The sequence below is a fragment of the Pan troglodytes genome, chromosome 7 (assembly GCF_028858775.2).
Source record: "Pan troglodytes isolate AG18354 chromosome 7, NHGRI_mPanTro3-v2.0_pri, whole genome shotgun sequence".
In the NCBI taxonomy this organism is placed as follows: Eukaryota; Metazoa; Chordata; class Mammalia; order Primates; family Hominidae; genus Pan; species Pan troglodytes.
Window position 1 is genome coordinate 75767008 of NC_072405.2, and position 27054 is coordinate 75794061.

General features: G+C 36.8%; 1 protein-coding gene across 50 annotated transcripts in view; it reads left to right on the forward strand.

The window, feature by feature from the left end:
- CSPP1 (centrosome and spindle pole associated protein 1) overlaps positions 1-27054 on the forward strand; it is a 132202-nt gene that overhangs the window by 45711 nt on the left and 59437 nt on the right. For 23 of the 50 annotated variants that reach the window (XR_010159269.1, XR_001720593.4, XR_010159267.1 and 20 more), the window contains 7 exons: positions 2032-2125; positions 3892-3949; positions 4416-4457; positions 5936-6144; positions 8276-8397; positions 8771-8849; positions 22317-22446. Coding sequence is in view for 43 of the 50 variants with exons in the window: in XM_016960239.4 (XP_016815728.3) it covers positions 2032-2125; positions 3892-3949; positions 4416-4457; positions 5936-6144; positions 8276-8397; positions 8771-8849; positions 22317-22446 (734 nt within the window). In the remaining 7 variants the exon portion in view is untranslated. The remainder of the gene's footprint in view (positions 1-2031; positions 2126-3891; positions 3950-4415; positions 4458-5935; positions 6145-8275; positions 8398-8770; positions 8850-22316; positions 22447-27054) is intronic. The other 27 variants (XM_016960241.4, XM_016960250.4, XM_054657373.2 and 24 more) reach the window with 2 other exon arrangements.

Consider the following 27054-nt stretch of genomic DNA (forward strand, 5'->3'; position numbering starts at 1 on the left):
GTTATCTTATACAGCTGTGGGTACGTCTTTAGGCAAGCAGAAATCGGCTTGTCTTGTTTGTATAACTGTGGGTTTGTTTTAGATAAGCCACCCCCGCCCCATCCCCATGCAAGTTCCCACCATGAATATGCCTAAACTGGGGTGGAAACTTTTTCCTGGGAGTTCACTAATTAGACAAAGAACAAAGAGCTCTGTGCTAGATCCTGTTTGCTTATCTGTCCAGGTGCAGTCTGAGGTTTTTTTTTCCCCCAGGTTGTTTTATTTTTGCCTGTTGCTGTGACTTTTCAAGCAGGCTGCTTCTGCAGTCTGAATATTTTCCCAAATGATTTTTCCTTTCCTTCTCCCTCACTAAAGACCAACTTGATCTAAGTTCAGTTTTAAGCTTAGCTAAGGACCTCTAGAGTAGCTTTCCTTTCAGAGAATAGTTTAGTCTTACTACTACAGAGTGACCTTTCTGACATGTTCCCTGAGAGACCACCAAGAACATAGCTGGCTGGAGCTTGAATTTTGCTCCTTTGTTTCAGGTCTGAGAATTGTTCAGTTTATATCCTTCTTAGTTTGTTGCCAGGCCAAATGGAATTTCACTCTGTGAATGCACAAACTAGCACACTGCAAAGTCTGAAGGGACCTCCTGTGGATTTCTGGAGCTCTTTTTATGCTTCCTATTGGATCTTTGCTCCATAACTTCTAGCCATTTTAGCCTTCCTGAATTTTGCTCTTTATCTACTCAATTTAGCTCAGTTTCCTGGCCCTCTTTGGGTTCTCTTTACCTCTTTACCTGTATCTGTGGTCTGGAAATTTCATTTGGGCAGAAATTGGGTGATTATAGGGCTCACCTCAATTACAATTCTGCACTACCTATTGTCCAGTATCTGGAAAACAATTATTTTGTGTATTTTGCACAGTTTTCTAGTGTTTCTGTTGTTGTTGTTGTTGTTTATTTGTTTTTTAAACTGTGAGGTTAAGTCTTGTGCTTGGTTATTCTATCATGGTCAGAAGTGAAATGGGAATATTTACTTTTATTATAAAACACAGTTATTAACCTTAATGCAATTTATGTTACCTCTATGGGGGCTTCACTTTTGCTGACATCTATGCTTAATGGACAAACTGAGATGCTGTGTGCCCACTGATGGTTGGAGACCAATAATGAAGGCAGTACAGAAATTGCTGTTTCAGTTGCATTCTTGATACCCTGTGATTTTTGTAGTGTTCCAGATCTTGCATATTTAGATTAAGAGGTTATTTTGTGGCATTAACATATGCAATAATAATAATCTTCTCTGCATTCAAAATTTTTGATTAACTGGATTTTTGTATAAGGAATACCAGGGTGAGAGGTTTGTATTTTTTCCTGTAGAATTGAGTTTTTTGAGCAGAGTGCCAGTTTGATTAGTGTATTTTATGACAGTTAATATTACATAGTGTACTGGATCTATTGGAGCAGGGAGAAGGGAGTTGGGAAGACTGGTAATTAGTTAGGAAGTTATTGCTGCAATCCAGGTTAGATGTAGAGAGGACTTATCCAAGGTTAATGGCTCTGAGAATAGAAAGGAGGGGGCCTCATATGAAGTGAATAGAAGAGGACAAGCAATCCAAGTTATAGTGAGATTTTGAGGCTCCAGTATTGGGCCATTAGTAGAAAATGAAGAGGGGCAGTTGGTTTTGAGATGCTCGTTTGCGATTGAAATGTTAAATTTATAAGACTTATGGAAGATATTAATGGAAATATTATTTAGATTGTTAGAAAAATGGAGTTGGGATAAGAACATTCTGTTATTTAGGAAAATTTTTGACTAATGGTAGAGGCATGGGCATGATTACTGTATCTTGTGTTTGACGCATAGTAGGTACCCATTAATTACAAAAGAAATTGAAGAAGGACTGATTCATGTGATTTTTTTCCTTCTGTATTTCTTGCATATTAGTAATTATATGATACAATTAAGATGGAGTTTTTAAGGACTTAACTTTCTAATTGCATACGATGCTTAAGAGTTAAGATTGTATTTTTCTCATACCACTATCTAGGAGGTGAAGATCGAGAACTTATTCAGAGAAGGAAAGAGAAATACAGACTAGAACTGTTGGAACAAATGGCTGAGCAACAGAGGAACAAGAGACGGTAATGAAAGGTTTGCATTTAAAAGAGATATTTTGAGTTTAAAGTGCATTTGTGTAAAATGACATGATGGTTAAATAAGGGGTTGTCGTTCTAATATGATGTTTGATTTGTAAATCACTTATATTTTCATCTCTACATGCTAAATCAACAAGGAAAATAAATACTAAGAGAGTTTTTTTTTTTTTTTTGGTCATAAGTAGCAAGTGAGAGTATTTATATATTCTGTAATAGCCCTTTTACTTCCCTCATTGATTTCTTCAGTTTTTGATTTAAGGTAGCATTTAATGTTATAGATATGCCCATTGGATTATCCCATATATAGTAACAAATATAAAAGTATTTTTTGCCATATGAAATGGTATGCACACACACATACATGCAAAAAAAATTGTATCCTATAAATTTAACATTTCCATCCCAAATGAGCATCTCAAAACCAACTGTCCCTCTTCATTTTCTATTAATAGCCCAATAATGGAGCCTCAAAATCTCACTATGACTTGGATTCCTTGTCCTCTTGTATTCACTTCATATGAGGCCCCCTCCTTCTTTCTATTCTCAGAGCCATTATTGTTGGATAAGTCCTCTCTACATCTGACCTGGATTGCAGCAATAGCTTCCTAACTAATAACTAGTCTTCCCAACTCCCTTCTCCCTGCTCCAGTAGATCCAGCACACTGTGTAATATTAACTCTCAAAAAATACACTAATCAAACTGGCACCCTGCTCAAAAATCTTCAGTGGCTTCCTCAATTCTACAGGAATGGTAAATCACAAGTATTTATGTTGTACATAGGTATCATTGTTTGTAGTCTTCCTTGTTGAAATACCTATGAGATATTATAGTTTAAAATTAGGAATAGAGTTTAAAATTAGAAATTTTAAATATAGCTTAAAATTAGAAATTTTAAATATAGATTAAAATTAGAAATTACAGTGGCTCACACCTGTAATCCCAGCACTTTCGGAGGCCGAGGTGGGCGGATCACAAGGTCAGGAGATCGAGACCATCCTGGCTAACACGGTGAAACCCCGTCTCTACTAAAAATACAAAAAATTAGCCGGGCGTGGTGGCACACGCTTGTGGTCCCAGCTATTCGGGAGGCTGAGGCAGGAGAATTGCTTGAACCTGGGAGGCGGAGTTTGCAGTGAGCTGAGATAACGCCAGTGCATTCCAGCCTGGGCGACAGGGTGAGACTCTTGACTAAACAACAACAAAAACAACAACAACAAAATTAGGAATAGAGATCTCGTTTTGAGAGAATTTGAGACCTGTTATCTCTCAGTTTTTGCCTTTTTTCCCTCTATCTCAGAGGAAGCCAATATCTACTGTTTGATGTTAGCTATCTTTAACATCATTTTTAAAAAAACCCTATTATTAGGAAGTATGGTAGATATATTTAAATTTTTACCCTTCCTTTTGCTAACTGAAAATATATGTGTACCCTAAAAGAGGTTTTTTTGTTTTACAAGGTAAAGATTTTATTTTTGTGTTTTATTTTGTGTGAATTAGTCTTTGAAATACTCTAGGCATTGGCTTAGAGATACATAGTCCAAGTTAGTTACATGTGAATTCTAGTTTACTTTGTATCAAGTAAAAAAATTTGGCTTTCAGTATTATTTAAGGCTGTAATGTCAGTTAAAGGAATTATTTGTTTTTGTAGATGTAGTGCATAGACTTTGTGTATAAGCTTCTTTCAGTGATGATTTATAATTTTGATAGTTTACTATATCTTTTTAATATGTAAAACTTTAATTTTGTTTAGAGAAAAAGATTTAGAACTCAGGGTTGCAGCATCTGGAGCACAAGACCCTGAGAAATCGGTAAGGGTTTCTGGCATCTTTTAATGTTTAATCTTTCATCAAATGATCCTCAAATGTGGTGGCAGGTGGGGATAGAGAATATTGGGAGAAAAAGAGAGTAGACCAATTTGAACAGTAATAAAATTAACTAAATTCAGTTCTCATAAAGTGTAAATTCTCTTAACTGTTATTTCCTTGAGGTAATTTTTCCTTTTTCATTTGTGTGTCATTTTTTTAAAGTTTAAATTAGTTCTCTCTGCTTTATTCACATGTACTATTCCATGGGAAAGTTATCTTGGTTAAATTTACAATTGATGTTAATATTTTTCTTGAATACATCTTGATCACTTACTTTTCTTATATTGGAGTGATTTCTGAGAAAACTGACGACTTTATTTTTAAAGCGTTTTAGTAATTGTTACTTATTGTAACATTAGAGAGATAATAATCTTATTTTTACTTTAATTTTGCAATTCTCATCATTAAGTGGAATGAATTACTCACATCATTGCAGTTAAGTAAGGAGGAGGTAATTTATTGTTTTTACCACAATTTATTTTTTCTGTAGTTGGTTATGTAATATTTATTTCTAATACAAGTCTTGTTTCATCTTTGAATGATGATTAAGACCTTTAATTTCATTAAAATCTCATTCTTAAAAAGGATGCAGCAACTTAAAATTATTTACCTGTAGGCAACTTTTGATTTGCTTTTACTTATGCTGAGAATATATCCTGTGGGTTATCTATTTGGAAAAGTTTCATATTGCACCAGCATCACTCGCAGTATGCTTCTAGGTTAACCTGATAAATCATTCCTGATAAGATAACCATGGTAGGAAAAAAAGAAGATAAATTTCAAAGCTAAATATATTTTCTTTTATCAATCAAAAGTTTCCTTTTAAAAGGTGAGCTTTTTAATGTAATATGTTGGCATGTTAAATTTTGTATTTATGGTTACACTAGTGTGTGACGGACCTTATTTATCTTTGAATTGAAGCTCCTATACAGTGTCAAGTTGATTTATGAGAATAAATAAGTAATTAGAGGCAACAGTTAGGCCTTTACTTTTGGGTTTACTTTTGATGTGCAAATCTTAGAAAAGGGCACATAAGTGATGTTCTAAAGTAGAGATTAGCAAAGTGTGGCCTGTGACCAAATTTGTTTGCTGCCTGTTTTCATAAAAAAAAGTTTTATTGCAGCACAGCCTTGTTCATTCCTTGACATACTGTTTGTGGCTGCTTTAGCACCATAGCTGAGTCTGCTCATTATGAAGAGACTATGTAGTCTTGCAAATCTTAATCTATTTACTGTCTAGCCCTTTATAGAAAGCATTTGCTGACCCTGTTTTACAGAATACTATCACAGAAATGGCAATTAGAGAAGTAGCACAGTGTCCTAGTACATAAAAAGAATACTACAGGTATATTTAAAATTAATATCTGACTCTAGTCTTTGCTTAATTATTTACTAATAGTGAGACCTTAGGTGACATATTACTTCTCAGAGAGCCTCAATTACCCATTTATAAAATAAGCATTAGATATTCAGAGTCTGGCTGGGCACAGAAGCTCACACGTGTAATTCCAGCACTCTGGGGGGCCGAGGCAGGCGGATCACTTGAGGCCAGGAGTTCGAGACCAGCCTTGCCAATGTGGCGAAACCCCCTTCTCTACAAAAATTAGCTGTGCGTGGTGGCAGGTGCCTGTAACCCCAGCTACTCTGAGGCTGAGGCAGGAGAATTGCTTGAATTCGGGAAGTGGAAGTTGCTGTGACCTGAGATCGTGCCACTGCATTCCAGCCTGGGCGACACAGTGAGACTCTGCCTCATAAATAAATAAATAAATAAATCAGATAGATAGATAGATATTCAGAGTCTTTTATAGCTGTAAAATTCTGTTATTCTGTGACTGTCTTAAGTGCCTGCTGGGATAGGAGGTCTTTTGAGGTCCTTCCACCTTTAAACTTATGATTATATGTAACAAACAGATTTTTTTTCTTATTTTAGCCTGATAGACTAAAGCAGTTTAGTGTGGCACCAAGACACTTTGAAGAGATGATACCACCTGAAAGACCCAGAATAGCTTTCCAGACACCTCTCCCTCCTTTATCTGCCCCATCTGTCCCACCCATCCCATCAGTTCATCCTGTTCCTTCTCAAAATGAAGATTTGCGCAGTGGACTCAGCAGCGCCCTTGGTGAAATGGTGTCTCCCAGGTGCTTGTTTAAATGTTTTGTGTTTGGGAATTAGGTAAGGTATTGCTATATTTTATGTTTAGAAGGATATGCTGAAGCGGATGACGTTATTCTTCAGAGATTTTGTACAGTTAACAGGTTTGTGAAATAAGTTCTCTTGAAATTTGTTTTTTTCTCTGCTATTATAAAAAAAGGGTAATTCTTAAAACATTTTATTGTTTAAAGATGATTTTGTATCTTTAGAATGAATTACTAAGTACATTTTAGTATTTATTTAGTTTTGGGTTGTATTTTGGGATGTCTGTTTTTGATATCTTTTAACATATAAAAGTTGTACATTTTTTTCAATTTTGTTCTTTCCACTTGGCAAACATTGAATTCTTCAATTTGTGCAGAAAAAGTTTCTAATGTGGCTCTTTTACACATATAATTTTATTTTAGCTTCTGTTTCCTTCAGCTCATTCTCTGTGATTACTTATGGGCTGTGTAACTCAAATACCTGAAATAAAAAGTGTTGAGATTATAAAACCTGTAATTTAAGTATTGGGGTAAAGATTTGATTTCTGTAGGTGGAAGGCATCACACTATAATAGAATATACATAAAGAAAATCCTGTTGTTAACACTGATATTTTCTGGGCTATACTTTCTTCTTTGTAGGGCCTGGGCTTATTTTTTGTTCACTGTTAGTGTATTAATTATAAAATATATTTAAATTTAGAGGTGTTTTTCTTAACTTTTTTGAACACTGATATTTTCTGGACTATATTATTTCAGTAGAAGTTGGTCTTTTAGTTACTAACCAACTGTGGAAGTGTGTTTACTATACTTATCAGGGGCTTTGTGTTTTTTATCTGATGGCTTCCTGACTCAGGAATAGGAGGCATTGGAATTAACAGAGCATTTTATGGTGGTCTCAGCATTGAATTAGGGATTGAAATGGTTGGCTTTCCTATCTGGATTTTGGGCAAACCACACCTTTGTTGAACTTCAATTTTCTCATTTGTAAAAGTGGAGTAGTAGTATATTTTTTTCATGTTTACAATTACAGGGTTGTGAGGATTAGCTTGTATAAATCTCTATGAAATTTGATTTAATGATGACAGCTCCCTTTCATAACAGTTATTTTACATTTTTGTTGATGTATCTTTGTTGTGAGGAATGGTATAAGGTTTAGACACATTGAGTGGCTAGTAAATGTGAAAGATATTCCCTACTGAAGAGAACTTCCGTGCCTTCTTAGTTCTTTGGAATTATTTTGAAGTATATGACAAGGGAGAACCTGTTAAGATACATACAACAGTGAGAACATTCTAGAATGCCGCCATCTCTTTCTATTCATTTAAAGGAATTTGCCTTTGCCATTTTTACTACTGAAAAATATTGCATTGGTAGCAATACAGAGATATTTCCTAATCAGTAATGAAGTGCTAATGTAGAGGTTTTTAGAAGTTTTAAATTTATGAAATACTTAAAGATTGTGTCAATACTTTACTGTTGGTATTTAAGTTGCTTTTATTTTACTATTAAGAAATACACTCGTTTCCTCAGTCAGACTGAACCATTTGTACTCACACTGTTTTGTGGCTCTTTGCCTTCTCTTTCTGGATTGTCCTTCCTCTAACACACACAAGCTCACTCCAGTAGCATGGCTTAAGCGTTGCCTCTTCTGGAAAGCCTTACATGTGCTTTCTTTCTCTCCCTCATGTGATTTAAATGTCCCTTCTCCTGTACCTATAGCAATCTGCATTTTTTGGGCTATATTACTATTTAATTTAATTTGCTTGTACTATTATTAATTATTTAATTTGCTTGTACTTGACTGTAGTTGTTTATTTTCATGTTACTCCTGAGGGACAGGGACCATGTCTGTCTTTATTTGATACTGGCACATAGTGCCTATTGGATATTAATTGATTGAATATTAACCCAGGTTTTTATCTTACATAAATGTACCTGAAATTGTGAAATCCTATGTAATAGTATTTGCTTTTTAAGTCATAATTTTTGATGAATAATTGGAGCAAGATGGTGACTTTTTCTAAAGTAGTGATAGGATTTTCAGTACTGTTTTTGCAAAAGAGTAATATCTTGATTTTTAAAAAAATTGCAATGAAATATGAGAGGAATTTTTCATCTTCCTTTTCATACAGGATTGCACCTCTGCCTCCACCTCCCCTACTACCACCTTTGGCTACTAACTATCGAACTCCTTATGATGATGCATACTATTTTTATGGGGCCAGGAGTACTTTCGATCCCAGTCTTGCTTATTGTAAGTTATCTATAGGGTAAGCATTTTCTCCCTGCTTGGCTCAATAAGGAAAATTGTTTTTTTGTGTGAACAAAAAATATCTAAATGAGAAAAGCACAACTTTGCTTAATTCAGATGTTATATATTGATTTAATAAATGCCCTATTTTAAAGCCCAGTTATATTTTATAGTTATTTCCTTTTCATCTTGGTTTAAGAAATAACGATTGTGTTTTCTTATGTTGTTCTTTGCTAACTTCTAGCCCAGAAGGAAATATTGATGGTTTTCTCTATGTAACATTTTGATTATGCACCTTTTTCTGGAGGAATAAGTAAAATATTATTAAATGATTATTCTAAATAAACTTTTTTTGTTTTTTTGTTTTTTCTTTAAGATGGTTCAGGAATGATGGGCGTACAGCCTGCAGCTTATGTTAGTGCTCCTGTCACCCACCAACTAGCACAACCTGTTGTGTAAGTTATTAGTTAAAAGAATAATTTTTTCCCCACTTTTATTTTGTTAAGATACACATAACCTAAAAGCCACCATCCTAACATTTTAAAGTATACTATTTAGTGGTATTTAATATTTTCATAATGTGCAACCATCACCACTATCCATCTTCAGAACTCTTTTCATCTTGTAAACTGAAACTCTATACCCATTAAATAATAATGGTGTACCTCCTCATTCCCCTACCTCCGTTCTCTGGCAACCACCATTCTATGTCTCTGATTTTGACTACTCCATGTACCTCATATGAATAGAATCATACAATGTTTATCTTTTTGTGACTGGCTTATTTCACTTTGCATAATGTCCTCAAGGTTCATCCGTCTTTTAGCATATTTCAGAGTTTCTTTCCTTTTTAAGGCTGAATTATAATCCATTGTAATTGTATACAACATTTTGCCTATCTAAAATCTATCCATTTATCCATTAGTGGACACTTTGGATTGCTTCCACATTTTGGCTATTTGTGAATAATGCTGCTGTGAACATGAGTTTACAAATATCTCTTTGAAATCTTGTTTTCAATTTTTTTGAGTCTGTACCCAGAGCTGGAATTGCTGGGTCATATGGTAATTCTATGTTTAATTTTTTGAAGAACTGCCATACTGTTGTCCACAACTGCTATACTTTTTAATATTCTCACCAGTAGGGCACAAGGGTTCCAATTTCTCCACGTCTTTGCCAATACTTATTTTCTTTTTCTTTTTTTTATAGTAACCATTCTAATGAGTGTAAGATGGTATTTCATTGTAGTTTTAATTTGCATTTCCCTAATTATTAGTGAGGTTGAGCATCTTTTCCTATGCTTCTTGGCCATTTGTATATCATCTTTGGAGAATTGTCTTTCCAAGTACTTTGCCCATTTTTGAATTAGGTTGTTTTTTGTTGTTGAGTTTTCAGAGTCCTCCATATATCCTGGTTATTAATTCTGTATCAGGTATTTGATTTGGAAATATTTGCTCCCATTCTGTCTTGATATTGCCTTTTGATGCACAAAATTCTTAAATTTTCATAAAGTCCAATTTGTCTATTTTTATTATTGTTGCCTGTGCCTTTGGTGTCATGTCTGAGAAATCATTGCCAAATCCAACATCCTGAAGCTTTTGCCCTATATTTTCTTGTGAGAGTTTTATAATTTTAGGTCTTATGTTGAGCTGTTTGAGTCATTTTGAGTTAATTTTTTTTATGGTATTGCATAAGGGTTTGTCTTAGTTATTTTGTATGTGGATATTCAGTTTTCTTAGCACCATTTGTTGGAAAGACTATCCTTTCTGCATTGAGAGATATTGGCATTCTTGTTGAAAATCATTTGACCAAATATACGAGGGTTTATTTTTGGGCTATTTATCCTTTTCCCTTGGTGTGTATGTCTTCCTTTATCCCAGTACCTCAGTGTTTTGATTACTGTTGCTTTGAATGTTTTGAAATCAGAAAATGTGAGTGCTCCAGCTTTGTTCTTTTTCAAAATTGTTTTGGCTATTTTGGATCCCTGGAGATTCCATATGAATTATGGGATGAGTTTTTCTATTTCTGCAAAAAAGTCATTGTGATTTTGGTAGTGAGTAGTGAGTGTATTGAATCTTTGGGTAGTTTTGACATTTTAACAGTGTCATGTCTTCTGATCCATGAACATAAGATATATATCCATTTATTTATGTCTTTTAAAATTTCTTTCAGCAATATTTCATAGTTTTCATTGTATAGGTATAGGTCTTTCACTTCTTTAGTTAATTCTTAAGTATTTTATTCTTTTGGATGCTTTCATAAATGGAATTCCTTTCATAATTTTCTTTTCAAATTGTTCATTGTTAGTGTATAGAAATGCAGCTGATTTTTGGGTGTTGATTTGTATCCTGTTACTTTACTGAATTCATTTATTTTAATAGTTTTGTTGTAGAATCTAGGATTTTCTGCAAATAAGATGATAACATCTGTGAACAGAGATAATTTTACTTTTTCTTTCTGATTTGAATACTTTTTATTTATTTTTCTTTCTTTCTTTTTTTTTTTGAGACAGTCTCACCATGTCACCCAGGCTGGAGTACAATGTTGTGAACTTGGCTCACTGCAACCTCCGCCTCCTGGGTTCAAGTGATTCTTCTGGCTCAGCCTCCTGAGAAACTGGGATTAAAGGCGTGCACCACTATGCCCGGCTAAGTTTTTGTGTCTTTAGTAGAGACAGGGTGTCACCATGTTGGCCAGGCTGGTCTCGAACTCCTGACCTTGTGATCTGCCTGCCTCAGCCTCCCAAAGTCCTGGGATTACAGGTGTGAGCCACTGTGCCTGGCCCCTTATTTTTCTTTCTTAATTACTTTCTTAATTACCCTGACTAGAGCTTCCAGTACTATGTTTAATAGAAATGGCTAAAGCGGGCATCCCTGCCTTGTTCCTGATCTTAGAGGAAAAGCTTTCAGTCTTTCATTGTTGTGTATGATGTTTGCTGTAGGTTTTTCATATATATAGATAGCTTTTATTATGTTGAGGTAATTTCATTCTATTCCTAGTTTGTTGAGTTTTAACGATGCAAGTGTTAAATTTTGTCAAATGCTTTTTCTGTATTGTGATGATCATGTTTTTTTCCCCTTTATTCTTTTAATGTGGTATATTGATTGATTTTTTTATGTTTAACCATAACCATCCTTGTTTTCCAGGAATAAATTCCACTTAGTCATGGTGTGTAATCATTTAATATGCTGCTGGATTTGGTTTGCTAGTATTTTGTTAAGGAGTTTTGCATCAGTGTTCATATGTGATCTTGTTGTAGTTTCCTTATACTGTCTAGCTTTGGTATAAGCATAATGTTGGGCTTATAGAAGGAATTAGGAAGTGTTCCCTCCTCTTGAACTTTTTGAAAAAGTTTGAGGATTTATATTAGTTCTTCTTTAAATGTTTGATAGAATTCACCAGTGAAACCATAAGGTACAGGGCTTTTCTTTGTTGAGTGATTATTGATTAGAGATTCAGTCTCTTTAGTAACTAGTTATATAGGTCTATTCAGATTTTCTTTTTCTTCATGATTTAGTCTTGATAGGTTTTTATTTCTAGGAATTTGTCCATCTCATCTAGGTTATCCGATTTGTTGGCATATAATTGTTGATAATATTCCCTTACAGTCCTTTCTTATTTTTAAAAGATTAATAGTGATGCCCCTTTGTGAATTTCTGATTATATTTTATTATTTATTTATTTATTTATTTTTCTGACCTCATTCTTCCCATCACAGAATTCCTGATTTTAATAGAAGATTCAGAGCCTTCTTGTTGGTCAGTGTAGCTAAGCATTTGTCAATCTTGTTGATCTTTTCAAATAACAAACTATTGGTTTGGTTGATTTTTTTTTTTCTGTCGTTATTCTAGTTTCCATTTCATTGATTTCTGCTGTAATCTTTTAAATTTCCTCCCTTCTGCTTACTTTGGGTTCTGTTTGCTCTCATTTTTCTGGTTTCTAGAGATGAAAATCTAGATTATTGATTTGGTATCTTTCCCTTTGTTTGGTATGTATACTTGCAACTATAAGCTTTCCTCTTAGTACTGTTTTAGCTACATCCCTTAAGTTTTGGCATGTTGTCTTTTCACTTTCATTGCTCTCAAAATATTTTCCAATTTTTTAAAATTTCTTCATCAACCTGTTGGTTATTTTGAAATGTGTTGTTTACTTTCCACATAATTGTGAATTTCCCAAATATCCTTCTGTTACTCATGTCTAATATAATCACATTGCAGTAGGAGAACAAACTTTGTATGATTTCAGTCAGTCCTTTTTAATTTATTGAGGCTTATTTTAAGACCTAACATGGTCTGTCCTGGAGAATGTTCCACATGCATTTGAGAAGAATGTGTATTGTCCTGTTGGTGAGTGTATTATTCTATAAGTGTCTCTTAGATCTAGTTGGCTTATAGTGTTATTTCTTTTATTTCCTTGATCTTCTGTGTAGTTGTTCTATTATTAGAAGTGAAGTATTTAATCTCCAACTGTTACTTTGTGTGTGTGTGTTCTGATACACAGTCTTGCTCTGTGTGTGTGTGTGTTCTGATATACAGTCTTGCTCTGTCACCCAAGCTGGAATACAGTTGTGAGACCATAGTTTGCTGTAGCCTCAACCTCCTGGGCTCAAGCAATCCTCCTACCCCAGCCTCCTGAGCAGCTAGGACTACAGCCATGTGCCACTGCACCTGACTGATTTGTTTATTTTTTGTGGAAACAGGGTCTCCCTGTGTTGCCCAGTGTGATCTTGAACTCTTGGCCTCAAGCGATCCTCTTGCCTCAGCCTCCCAAAGTACGAGGAATATAGCCATGAGCCACCACACCCGGACTCCAACTATTATTCTTGACTTGTGTATTATTCTCTTCAATTCTGTCAGTTTTTGTTTTGTTTCTTAGGTCTCTCTTTATATGCATATGTTTATAATTGTGTCTTACTGAAGATTTGACCCTTTTATTAGTGTCAGAGATTCTTCTGTGTCTCTGCTAACAGTTTTTGTCATAAAGTGCTTTTAGTTCTAATATAAATGTTGCTGTTCTGGTTCTCTTTTAGTACTGTTTGCATGGTGTATGATTTTTCGTATTTACTCTCAATTTATTTGTCTTTGAATCTAAAAGATGTCTCTATGTAGACAGAATGCAGTTACTTCCTGGTTTTTATGTTTGCTATTTTGCAATTTTTTTCTATATGTCTTATGTCTTTTTATTCCTCTAATCCTCCTTTATTACCTTCTTTTTCTTCTTGTTTTTTTTTTGTTTTGTTTTTTTGTTTTTTTGTTTTTTTTTAAGAGATAGGGTCTCATTCTCTTTCCCAGGCTGGAGTGCAGTGGTGTGATCACAGAGCTCACTGCAGCCTCAAACTCCTGGGCTCAAGCAATCCTTCCACTCCAATCTCCCAAGGAGCTGAAACTACAGGCACATGCCACCATGCCTGGCTAAATATTTGTATTTTTTGTAGAGATAGGGTTTTGCCATGTTTCCCAGGCTGGTCTCAAACTTCTGGCTCAAGTGATCCCAGCCCCACAAAGTGCTGGGATTACGGGCATGAGCCACCGCGGCCAGGCTCTTTTTTTTTTTTTTTTTTTTGAGACGGAGTCTCGCTCTGTCGCCCAGGCTGGAGTGCAGTGGCGCGATCTCGGCTCACTGCAAGCTCCGCCTCCCGGGTTCACGCCATTCTCCTGCCTCAGCCTCCCGAGTAGCTGGGACTACAGGCGCCCGCTACCACGCCCGGCTAATTTTTTGTATTTTTAGTAGAGACGGGGTTTCACCGTGTTAGCCAGGATGGTCTCGATCTCATGACCTCGTGATCCGCCCGCCTCGGCCTCCCAAAGTGCTGGGATTACAGGCGTGAGCCACCGCGCCCGGCCTTTTTTTTTTTTTTTTAAGACGCAGTCTCGCTGTCGCCCAGGCTGGAGTGCAGTGGTGCGATCTCGGCTCACTGCAAGCCCCACCTTCTGGGTTCATGTCATTCTCCTGCCTCAGCCTCCCGAGTAGCTGGGACTACAGGCGCCCGCCACCACGCCTGGCTAATTTTTTGTATTTTTAGTAGAAACGGGGTTTCACCGCGTTAGCCAGGATGGTCTCGATCTCCTGACCTCATGATCCACCCGCCTTGGCCTCCCAAAGTGCTGGGATTACAGGCATGAGCCACCGCACCCGGCCTATTAGTTTCTTTTATGTTAAATATTTAATAGCATTCAATTTTGATTTTTTTGTTGCCTTTTGCATAATTTTGAGTTTTTTTGTGGTTTCCCTACAGATTAAAATTGATATCTTAATTTAAAATAAATGAGTTTAGATTAAGGGCAACTTAATTTCAATGGTACGCAAACCTTTTCTCTAATATAAGGTCATTCCTTTTCCTCTACTTGATGCTATTATTGTCATACAAATCACACTATTATACATTTAAGTCTCTCAACACAGTTTTATAATTATTGCCTTATGCAATTGTCTTTTATTTATTTATAAATTTATTTTTTGAGACAGGGTCTTACTCTGTTGCACAGGTTGGAGTGCAGTGGCATGATCATGGCTCACTGCAACCTTGAACTCCTGGGCTCAAACAATCTTCCCACCTTAGCCTCCTGAGTAGCTGGGACTACAGGTGCATACCACCAATGCTCAGCTAATTAAAAAAAATTTTTTGTTTGTTTTGTTTTGGAGATAGGATTTCACTCTGTCACCCAGGCTGGAGTGCAGTGGTATGATCATAGCTCACTGCAGTGTCAAACTCCTGGATTTAAGGGATCCTCCCACCTCAGGCTCCCAAGTAGCTACTACTCCCACTACGCCTAGCTAATTTTTTATTTTTTTAATTTTTTGTAGAGACAGGCGTCTCTCTATGTATCCCAGGCTGCTCATGAACTCCTGGCCTCAAACCACCTTGGTCTCCCAAAGTGCTGGGATTATAGATGTGAGCCATTGCGCCCATCCATAGTTGTCTTTTAAATCAAATAGAGAAGAATAAAGTTACAAACGTCTTTACATTTGTAATATCTTTTATATTTGCCCATGTAATTATCTTTACTGGTGCTCTTTATTTGTTTGTGCTTACTTCAGTTGCTGTCAAGTGTTCTTTCATTTCAAGCTGAAGGACTCCTTTCAGTGTTTCTTACAGAACAGGTCTCAGTGATGACTTCTCTGAATTGTATTTAATAATGTCTTAATTTGGCTTTCATTTTTGAAGGATAATTTTGATGGTATGGAATTGTATTGGTTGGCATTCTTTATCTTTTAACACAATATGGTATCCCCTAGCCTTTATGGTTTCTGATAAGCTGTTAATCTTACTGAGGATCCCTTGTATGTGATGAATGGTTATTCTCTTGCTTTCAGGATTTCTCTTTGTCTTTATCTTTCAGCTGTTTGGCTGTATAAGTGTGGATCCCTTTGAGTTTTTCTTACTTGGAGTTTGATGCGCTTATTGGATCTGTAGATTAATATTTTTCATCAAATTTGGGAAATTTTTGCCCATTATTTTTTCCAATATTCTTTGTGTCCCTTTCTCTGTGTCTTCTCTTCCTGAGACCCCCATTGGTACACATTATGGTGTTTCACAGGATCTCTGAAGCTTTGTTCATTTTTCTTCAGTCTTTTTCTTTCTGTTCTAGACTGGGTAATCTCAATTGACCTGTCTTCAAGTTCATTGATTGTTTCTTCTGCCTGCTCGAATGTGCTCTTGGCTCCCTTTTCTTTTCAGTTATATTTTTCAGCTCTATCATTTTTATTTGGTTCTTTTTAAAGTAATTTCTATCTCTTTGTTGTTAATTTTATTTGGTAAACATTGTTTTCACAATTTAATTCTTTTTTTGAGATGGAGTTTTACTCTTGTTGCCCAGGCTGGAGTGCAGTGGCCTGATCTCGGCTCACTACAACCTCTGCCTCCCAGGTTCAAGAGATTGTCCTGCCTCAGCCTCCTGAGTAGCTGGGATTACAGGCATGCGCCACCACACCTGGTTAATTGTGTATTTTTGCTAGAGACGGGGTTTTGCTATGTTGGTCAGGCTGGTCTCCAACTCCTGACCTCAGGTGATCTGCCCGCCTCGGCCTCTCAAAGTGCTGGGATTACAGGCGTGAGCCACTGTGCCCAGCCACTTTATTTCTTTAGATATATATTTTTTAGTTCTGTCAACATATTTCTGATAACTGAATAAAAATCTTTGTTGATTAAATACAAGGCATGGGATTCCTCTGAAATTTTCTGTTGACTTCTTTTTTCCCCGTATGTATGGCTTATAATTCTCTATTTCTTTGCAAGTGTCATAATTTCTTTTTTGAAAACTGAACATTTAGGAAACATAATGTGGCTACTGTGGAAATTAGATTCTCCTCCTCCTTGTGGTTTGTTGTTGTTGCTGTTTGTATTTTGTTGTTGTTGTTGCTGTTTTCTAAGTACCCTTTGTAAAGTCTGTATTCTTTGTCATATGTGGCCACTGAAGTCTCTGTTAGGATAGCTTAATAGTTCATGATTAGACTGAGATTTCTTTAAAAGCTTTGACCCAATAAACCTCCCAGCCTATGCCAACTGGTTCTGTGTGTGTGTGCTGGGGCATGCGTTCAGTACCCTGGCAATTTACATCTTTGTTTTAGCTTTCACATCCCACTTGCACAGGGTCTCAATGCCAGCCAGAAATGAGAGGTGTTCTCAGAGCTTCCTCGGGCATCCATATAATTGCACATGCATGTGGCTTTCTAAATTCTCAGGAATATGTTGGAGCTTTTCAAGACCCCATGGGCATGTTATTTCCCAGATTTTTCTTTTAATTTTATTGGTCAGTCTTTTGCTTGCCCTGGCTGGTATCACTGTTTTAGATAGCTATGATGTTAAGTAATTACTGCTGATTGTTTTCTACAAAACCCCAGGATAGTGAGTTCTGAGTCTGGTAAAATATAGGCTCTGTGAATGGGGCTTTTCCTGGGAGCTGCCAGACAGGTCAAAAGTGAGATTTTTCTAGAGATTGGATTTTTGGGGAATTCCAGACCTATTCTACCTGTCCAGTGGATACTAGATTACTGGTTTTCACAGCAACTGTCTTTGGGCAGTGTTTGGATTTTAAGTTTATGATAGAGCTAAGGAGAAATTGAAAGGTCAAGGGCAAGTTCAAATGCTACAAAGTTTACTTTTCTTACTGAAAACCAACCTTAACAAAAAAACAAAAACTCTCCTGGGATTGTTCCAAGCCTTCCATGAATTTCCAAATTACTTAGCTCAAGCTGCTATAACAAAATATTATAGACTGGGTGGCTTAAACAACAGACATTTTTTCTTGGTTTTGGAGACATATAAGTCCAGGATAAAGGTGTCAGCAGATTTGGTTCCTGGTGAGGGCCCTTTTCCTGGCTTTGTCATTGTATCCTCACATGGTAGAGAGAGCAAGGTGTCTGGTCTTTCCCCCACTCCATTTCACGCCTCCCCATTTTTTCTTAAGTACATTTAATCTCATCACGAGTACTGTACCCTCCTGATCTCATCTAAACTTAATTACCTCTCATAGTCCCCAGCTCCAAATACCATCAGAATAGTACGCAGGGCTTTGATGTAAGAACACAATTCAGTACATGGCACCAGAATTATTAAAAAGTAGGTTTTGACAATTTTGACTCGTGTTCTCATTGCTTTAATGGAGTAGCAGGTTTTCTTAAAGTTCTTATTCTGCCATTCTAGAAGTGCTTTCTATAAATCAGCTTTAGAACATTTTCATCCCTCCAATAAGATCCTTCATGCCCATTTATAGTTAATCCTAATTCCCATCCTCAGTATAGTTGTTTTTAAGTTCTTCTCTGTTAAATTTTTCTGAAGGCCACATTAAAAAGTGTAAACTTGTTATAAAAGTTAGATAACTGAGTGACCAGCTGAATTATCTTACAAACCAATGACTTTCAAATATTTGTTTGTTTCCAAGCATTTTAGCTTGAGAGGTGGAAGGAACCTGTGACTCTGTTAACTATTTTGATGTACACACAATCTGTCTTCTTTCCATTGACTTTATTAATTTAGCATGCTTTAATCTTTGTATCATTTGAGAGGATGGTAAAGATTTTGATTAGCTTTAGTCTTTCATAAGGATGGGTGTGTTATTATATTTCTAGGGTAACCACTAAAAGTATAGTAACAAAAGGAACCACTTACTACAGTAATAGAGGAGAAAATTCAAAAAAGAAGAACCAAAATAGAATTGGGAAATTGTTTTATTAACTGTCTGATCTTTTTCAGCTTTGGTGATGGAATAAGTTAAGAATTTGTTGGCCGGGTGCAGTGGCTCACTCTTGTAATCCCAGCACTTTGGGAGGCCGAGGCGGGTGAATCACCTGAGGTCAGGAGTTCAAGATCAGCCTGGTCAACATGGTGAAACCCCATCTCTACTAAAAATACAAAAATTAGCTGGGCGTGGTGGCACATGCCTGTAGTTCTAGCTACTCGGGAGGCTGAGACAGGAGAATCACTTGAACCTGAAAGGCGGAGGTTGCAGTGAGCCAAGATCACGCCACTGAACTCCAGCTTGGGCGACTAGAGCGAGACTCCATCTCAAAAAAAAAAAAAAAAGCTTCTTGGCCGGGTTCAGTCTTAAACAGGCTAATACAGAGTGTGGAATGAAGGAATACTCTCCGGTTACTATTATGAGACTTTCATAATCTTGATACTTAAACCTAATAAGACCAGTATGAAATGGAAAATTACAAGCTAGTTACACTCATTAGCACAGACACAAGGATCCTAAAACTGAACCTCAAAGTATAGAGAAAGGATTATTGATCTTGAATTAGAATTACTCTCGAATATAGGGTGATTAAATTTAGTAGAGTATATCAGTTAAGAGCATGGACTTTGTAGCCTGATTGCCTTGGTTTGAATCCTGCTTTTACCATTCATTAGCTTGAGGTGTATTTCTTATTTCTATTCCTTGTCCGTTAATTGGGGTAATAATGGTATCACCTCACAGGGTTTTTCTGATGATTGAATGGTTAAAATATGTAAAGTGTTTAGGATAGTGTCTGAATACTGGAGCCTATTGGTGTTAGATATAATCAATATGATTATAAAATAAACTACTGTAATCTACCATGTTAACAGAATAAAGAAGAAAGCTATATGATATCCCAATAGACAAAGGAAAAGCATTAAAATAATTGCATTAGTGATTAAAAATGTAATAAAATAGGTTAGAAGGGAGCCTATAAACATGAAAAACTTACATCATGTATTTTATTTAATGATGATAGATTTAAAATATTCCTTTTGAGATTCTATCATTGCTTCCTTTCACAGGGCTTAATTTCAACAAGGCCAAAAATAAGAGAAAGAAAGGAAGGAAGGCACAAGGATTAGAAAGGAAGAGAGAAAACTGATGTTATTTGCAAAATAATATATGGTTAAAATATTGGAATTAATATGAAAGTTTTCACAGAATTACTGATTACAAAATCAATATACAAAAAGCAGTTGCAGGAAATGGCTGTTCCTTAAAAAGAATATGATACTGCAATTCCATTCCTAAGCATGTAATCAAAAGAAATAAAAATACATGTAGATGCAAAGACTTGGATGTGAATTTTATAGCTGCATTATTGATAATAGTCAAAAAGTGGAAACAATTCAAGTGTCCATCAGTGAGTGAATGGATAAACAAAATGTGTTATATTCATGCGATGAAGTACTATTCAGCAATAAAAAGTAATGAACTACTGATATGATATAATATGGATGAACCTTATAAATGTTATGCTAAATGAATCTATACATACTATATTGGTCCCATTTATATAAAATGTCCAGGAAGTACAAATCTATAGAGACAGCAGGCTACTTACTTAATAATTACCTGGGGCTGAGGGTTGAGTAGGGATTGATTGCATATGGCTATGAAGGATATTTTTGGGTTATAAAAATGTTCTAAAACTGGTTATGGTGATGATCGCACAACTCATTTATAATTTACTAAAAATCATTTAATTGTATACAGTTGACACTCAGTAACACAGGTTTAAACTGTATGAGTCCACCTACATGTGGATTTTTTTCAGCCAACTTCAATAGAAAGTACAATATTTGTGGGATGTGAAACCCATGTATGTGGAGGGCCTACTTTTCTTATGTGGGAGTTCCATGGGGCTCACTTTGGGACTTGAGTATACTCTGATTTTGGTATAGGCAGAGAGTCCTGGAAACAATCCCTCAGATATACCACGGGATGACTATACTTAATACCCCAATCATTTCCTCCCTTTCATCCTGATCTGACTACATAAATCCTTAAACCCCCTTTTTGGGGGAGTCAGGGAGGAGTTGATAGATAAAGGTTAAGAATTTGGGTCTGTGAGTATGTGGGCAATATAGACGGGAGGGATCATGAGTGAAATAGATATTGAGAGAACCTGTCCACCGTATGATTTATAAACAGTGTATTTTGAGAGAATGAGTTTATTCACATAGACCCTGTCAACCTTCTTTATTCATTTACACAAAGAGCCCCCTTGCTCTGAAAAAATATAGTCAGTTAGGAACTATTTGATCTAGTTTACCTCATCTTCCCTTTTAGCCACTCATAATCCAATGTGACAGTATACACAAACATACTTGTTTATCCTAATAAAAGATTGTAAATAAGTTAGAAAAGGTAAATACACAATGGAACTCATTTTTTAAAGCAGTGATATTTTTGGAGAAGAGAAAGCTTTTTTAAAATTATAAAATCAGGCTGGGCGCAGTGGCTCATGCTTATAATCCCAGCACTTTGGGAGGCCGAGGTGGGTGGATCACTTGAGGCCAGGAGTTAGAGACCAGCCTGGCCAACATGGTGAAACCCCGTCTCTACTAAAAATACGAAAATTAGCCAGGCGTGGTGATGGGTGCTTGTAGTATCAGTTACTCGGGAGGCTGAGGCAGGAGAATCGCTTAAACCCGGGAGGCGGATGTTGCAGTGAGCGGAGATGGCACCATCGCACTTCAGCCTGGGCGACAAGAGTGAAACTCCATCTCAAAACAAAAGAAAACAAAAAATTATAAAATCAGTATTTGAATTTATCTTTTATAATTTAGATTTCTAAAATGTTTTACTGTCTTCAAAGTCAGTATATTCCTGTACTTAAACATGTGTTATGTTGGCTGGGTGCAGTGACTCACGCCTGTAATCCCAGCACTTTGGGAGGCTAAGGCAGGAAGATCACTTGAACTTAGAAGTTCAAGACCAGCCTGGGCAACGTAGAAAGACTTCGTCTCTAAAAAAAGTGAGCCATGCATGGTGATGTGCACCTATACCCCCAGCTACTTGAAAGGCTGAGGTGGAAGGATTGCTTGATTCCAGGAGATCAAGGCTGCAGTCAGCTATGATGGCGCCACTGCACTCCAGCCTGGGTGACGAAGTAGGACCCTGTCCCAAAAAAAACCAAAAAAAAAAACCAGCACTTTATTGCTTGTGATTTATGTAACAACAATATGTTTAACATTTTTTCTTTTATGTTTCCTTGTGAATTTTTCAAAAATATTAATTTTATTTGAGACAGTCAGACTTTTTCCTGTAATTACATTGTTTTATTCTTGAAATAGCTAAGAAGTAATTTTATTAGTAAATCATTTAAAAATAAATCATTAGTTATTGTGTTACTTGAGGGACTTTGGCTGTGTTATTATTTCTGTTTGTTCAGGAAGCCGCCTAAGTCATATGTGTACTGTTCAATGAATTACCACAAACTTTTTTCACTCCTGTGTAACTATTACCTAGGTTAAGAAATAGATGCAGTGAATTTGAAAGTTGCAAGGATTGTCAAAGCAAAGGCAGGAAGGAGCTAAGGAAGGGGTCACTTAAGGATTCCTCTTTGGCCTATAGAGAAATATCCTTCTGTATTTTTAAATGTATTTATATGCCATGCTATTTCAAAAAACTGTTGTATTTTCTTCTTGCTTTGTCGTCAATGGATTTAAATTATTTATTGTGTATTTGATGTAGGAATACGGTTGGACAGAATGAACTGAAGATTACAAGTGATCAAGTGATAAATTCAGGATTGATTTTTGAAGATAAACCGAAACCTTCCAAACAGTCACTTCAGTCTTACCAAGAGGCTTTGCAGCAGCAGGTATTGATTCATTTACTCATTTACTGTTGAACCTCTTAAGTGTAAGCATGGTGGTCCCTTAGAGCTCAGAGTGTGGCAGGGGAGGGGAAAAAAACAGTTAATTATAATTCAAAATGCTGAGTTTTGAAGTGGATGCAGTAAAACGCTGTTGGAAGCGTAAGATAGGGAAAATAATTGCCTGGGGCAGTTGGGAGAGCTTCACACAGTAGTTGATATTTAAGCTGCATGTTGTGCAATGACTACGTTAGAAGTTGCTGGTGTATACAGAGAATGGAATTGGGGTGGAAGAAGGGGCTGGAGAGTTAGTTAGGTTGTTCTAGCAGATTGTGAAGGACTAGCTAATAAGGGGTTTTCAGTTTCATCTGGTTATGGGCAGCTGAAGGAAGGAAATTTTAGGCCAAGAAAAGTATGAAAGGATTGTTTGCTTTGAGCAGATTTATATTTTATGAAGATAATTGGTTGTGATTTGGACAATTGGGAAGAGATTGGCAGAGAAATTATTTAGTAGATAGTCCAGTAAGGAGGTGATGAGGCCCTGAACCAGATGGGGACGTTGGGGAAGCCATCTAAGAGACAATTCTCAGGTTTCATTGACAGGACTCAGATATAGGGAATGAGAACAGAGGGTTTGAAGATGATTCCTAGGAGAATAATGAGGCTATAAACCAAAATGGGGAATACAGGTAGTAGTTCATGTTTACAGAGGAGGATAATGGGTTCTTTCGTAGTTTGTAATATTTGCAGAGAATTTAAGAGTAACTATCAAATGTATGGGGTTCTTTGTGGGAATTCCCTTACCATCTGAGAGGACCCTGGGACTCTAACTTGGTTACTTTTCTATAGAATTACACTTGGATTTCTTTTAAAAGTACTTTTGTTCAACTTTTACATGGGCAACTTTCTTGAAAGATAGATTTTTAAAATTACAGAATTACCAACCTTTTTTATATGTTAGGATTCTACAAATAAAAGACTGAATTTTAAATTCAGAATCTGTTTTTGCATGAGCATATTAAAAACACCACTGACAAAACTAGATTTTTCAACTCTAGAGGTCTATTTGATGTGTGTGATGACTTCTTTGGCTATGCTGGAGCAAAAGGTTGCTTAAATTTACTGTGCATATGGTTATGAGTTTAAAAGTGACTTTCCAAAGTGTAGACACTTGTTTATTGCCTATCTGTATGTCTCTACAGAACAACCCTGCGCTTATACTTAGTGATGATAAGAATGCATTTGTTTTTTGTGCTTAATACAGCTTTACAGAAGTATTGCAGGTTTAGTTCCAGACCACTGCAATAAAGCAAATATCACAATGAAATGATTCACATGAATTTTTTGGTTTCCCAGTGCATGTAGAGTTATCTTTACACTATACTGTGGTCTATTAAGGTGCAACATGTCTTAAACAAGCTATGTAAACTTAATTTAAAAATACTGTATTGCTAAAAAAAATTTAGCAAATCATAATCCTTTTGCTGGTGGAAAGTCTTGCCTCAATGTTGATGGCTGCTGACTGATCAGGGTGGCAGTTGCTGAAGATTGGGTGGCTGTGGCAATTTCTTAAAATGAGACAACAGTGAAATTTGCTGCATCAATTGACTCCTCCATTCATGAGAGATTTCTCTGTAGGATACGATGCTGTTTGATACCATTTTATCCACAGTAGACCTTCTTTCAAAGTTTGGAGTCCTCTCAAAACCCTGCTGATGCTTTATCAACTTAGTTTATATAATGTTCTAAATCTTTGTTGTCATCTCAACAGTGTTCACAACATCTTCACCAAGAGTAGACTCCATCTCAAGAGACCACTTTCTTTGCTCATTCATAAGAAGCAACTCCTCATCCATTAAAATTTTATCATGAGATTGCAGCAGTTCTCTCAAGTCTTCCATGCCTCACTTCTAATTCCAGTTCTCTTGCTATTTCTTCCACATCTGCAGTTTCTTCTACCACTGAAGTCTTGAATCCCTCGAAGTCATCCATGAATCATCCATTAGGGTCAACTTCTTTCAAACTTCTGATACTGTTGATATTTTGACTTCCTTCCATGACTCACAAATGTTCTTGATGGCATCTGGAATGGTAAACTCTCTCCAGAGGGCTTTCAGTTTAGATTTCCCAGATCCATCAGAGGAATTACTCTCTGTGGCAACTATAGCTTTATGAAACGTATTTCCTGAACAGTAAGAATTCAGTGTCAAAATTACTCCATGAGTTAATGGGCTAAAGAATGGATATTGTATTAGCAAGCATGACAACAACATTAACCTTCTTGTATATCTAGCTCTTGGTTGACCAGGTGCATTGTCAATGAGCAGTAATATTTTGAAAGGAATCTCTTTTTTTTTAGTAGTAGGTCTCAACAATGGACTTAAAATACTCAGTGAACCATTCTTGAAATAGTTGTGCAGCGATACAGGCTTTGTTGTTTCCTTTCTAGAGCACAGGTAGAGTAGATTTAGCATCATCTTTTTTTTTTTTTTTTTTTTTTTAAAGACGGAGTCTCGCACTGTCACCCATGCTGGAGTGCAGTGGTGCGATCTTAGCTCACTGCAAGCTCCGCCTCCTGGGTTCATGCCATTCTCCTGCCTCAGCTTCCCGAATAGCTGGGACTATAGGTGCCTGCCACCATGCCTGGCTAATTTTTTTTTTGTATTTTCAGTAGAGACGGGGTTTCACCATGTTAGCCAGGATGGTCTCGATCTCCTGACCTCGTGATCCACCTGCCTCGGCCTCCCAGAGTGCTGGAATTACAGTTGTGAGCCACCGTGCCTGGCTGATTTAGCATCATTCTTAAGGGCCCTAAGGTTTTCAGAATGGTATATTAGCATTGGCTTCAACTTAAAGTCACCAGCTGCATTAGCTTCTAATGAGAGAGTCAGCCTGTCCTTTGAAGCTTGAAACCAGACATTGACTTCTCTTTACTAGCTATGAAAGTCTTCTTTTAATACAAGGCTGTTTTGTCTCCATTGAATATCTGTTGTTTAGTGGAACCACCTTCATCAGTTATCTGAGCTAGACTTTCTGGGTGACTTGTTGCAGCTTCTTCATCAGCATTTGCTGCCTCATGTTGTACTTTTTTATTTTTATTTTTATTTTGAGACAAAGTCGCACTCTGTCGCCCAGCCTAGGCTGGAGTACAGTGGCACGATCTCGGCTCACTGCAACCTCCACCTCAGCCTCCCGAGTAGCTGGGACTACAGGTGCCCACTACCACGCCCAGCTAATTTTTTTTTTTTTTTGTATTTTTAGTAGAGGTGGGGTTTCGCCATGTTGGTCAGGGTGGTCTTGAACTCCTGATCTCAAGTGATCTGCCCACCTCGGCCTCCCAAAGTTTTGGGATTACAGGTGTGAGCCCAGCCCATGTTGTACTTTTATGTTATAGAGATGGCAGCTTTCCCTCAACTTCATGAACCAAACTCTGCTAACTTGCAAGTTTTCTTCTGCAGCTTCCTCACTTCTCTCAGCCTTCATAGAATTGAAGAAAGTTAGGGCCTTGCTCTGGTTTAGGCTTTGGCTTAAGGGAATGCTGGGCTGGTTTGATCTTCTATTTAGACCACTAAAACTTTCTCTATAACAGCAATAAGGCTGTTTCACTTTCTTATCATTCATATGTTTACTGGAGTGGCACTTTTAATTTTCTTCAAGAATTTTTCCTGTGCATTTACAACTGGGCAAAGTGTTTATTTAACATAAGAGGCCTAGCTTTCAGCCTATCTATGCATTTGACAAGCCTTTCCCACTAAGCATAGTCATTTCTAGCTTTTGATTTAAAGTGAGAGATGTGACTCTTTCATTCACTCAAACACTTATACATGCCATTGTAGGGTTATTATTTGGCCTAATTTCAGTATTCTATCAGGGAAAAGAGAGACCCAAAGAGAGGGAAAGAGACAGGGGAACAGCTGATTGGTAGAATAGTCAGAATACATATGACATTTATCCATTAAATTTGCCATCTTATGTGTGTGTGATTCATGGCGCCCCAAAACAATTATAATAGTAACACTAAAGATCAGCAATCACAGATCACCATAACAGATATAATAATAATTTAAAAAGTTTGAAATATTGTGAGAATTACCAAAATGTGACACAGAGACATGAAATTAGCCCATGCCATTGGAAAAATGGTACTGATAGACTTCCTCAATGCAGAGTTGCCACAAACCTTCAATTTCTAAAAAATGCAATATCTGTGGCCAGGCGTGGTGGCTCACGCCTGTAATCCCAGCACTTTGGGAGGCCAAGGTGGGTGGATCAGAGGTCAGGAGATTGAGACCATCCTGGCTAATGCGGTGAAACCCCGTCTCTACTAAAAATACAAAAAATAACTGGGCGTGGTGGCGGGCTCCTGTAGTCCCAGCTACTCTGGAGGCTGGGGCAGGAGAATGGCGTGAACCCCGGAGGCGGAGCTTGCAGTGAGCCGAGATCACGCCACTGCACTCCAGCCTGGGTGACAGAGCGAGACTCTGTCTCAAAAAAAAAAAAAAAAAAAAAAAATGCAATGTCCGCAAAGCACAATAAAATTCAGCACAATAAAATGAGGTATGCCTGTAATTAAAGTTGCCAAGCATTCCCCAGAGAGAGTTGATCCTCCGACCT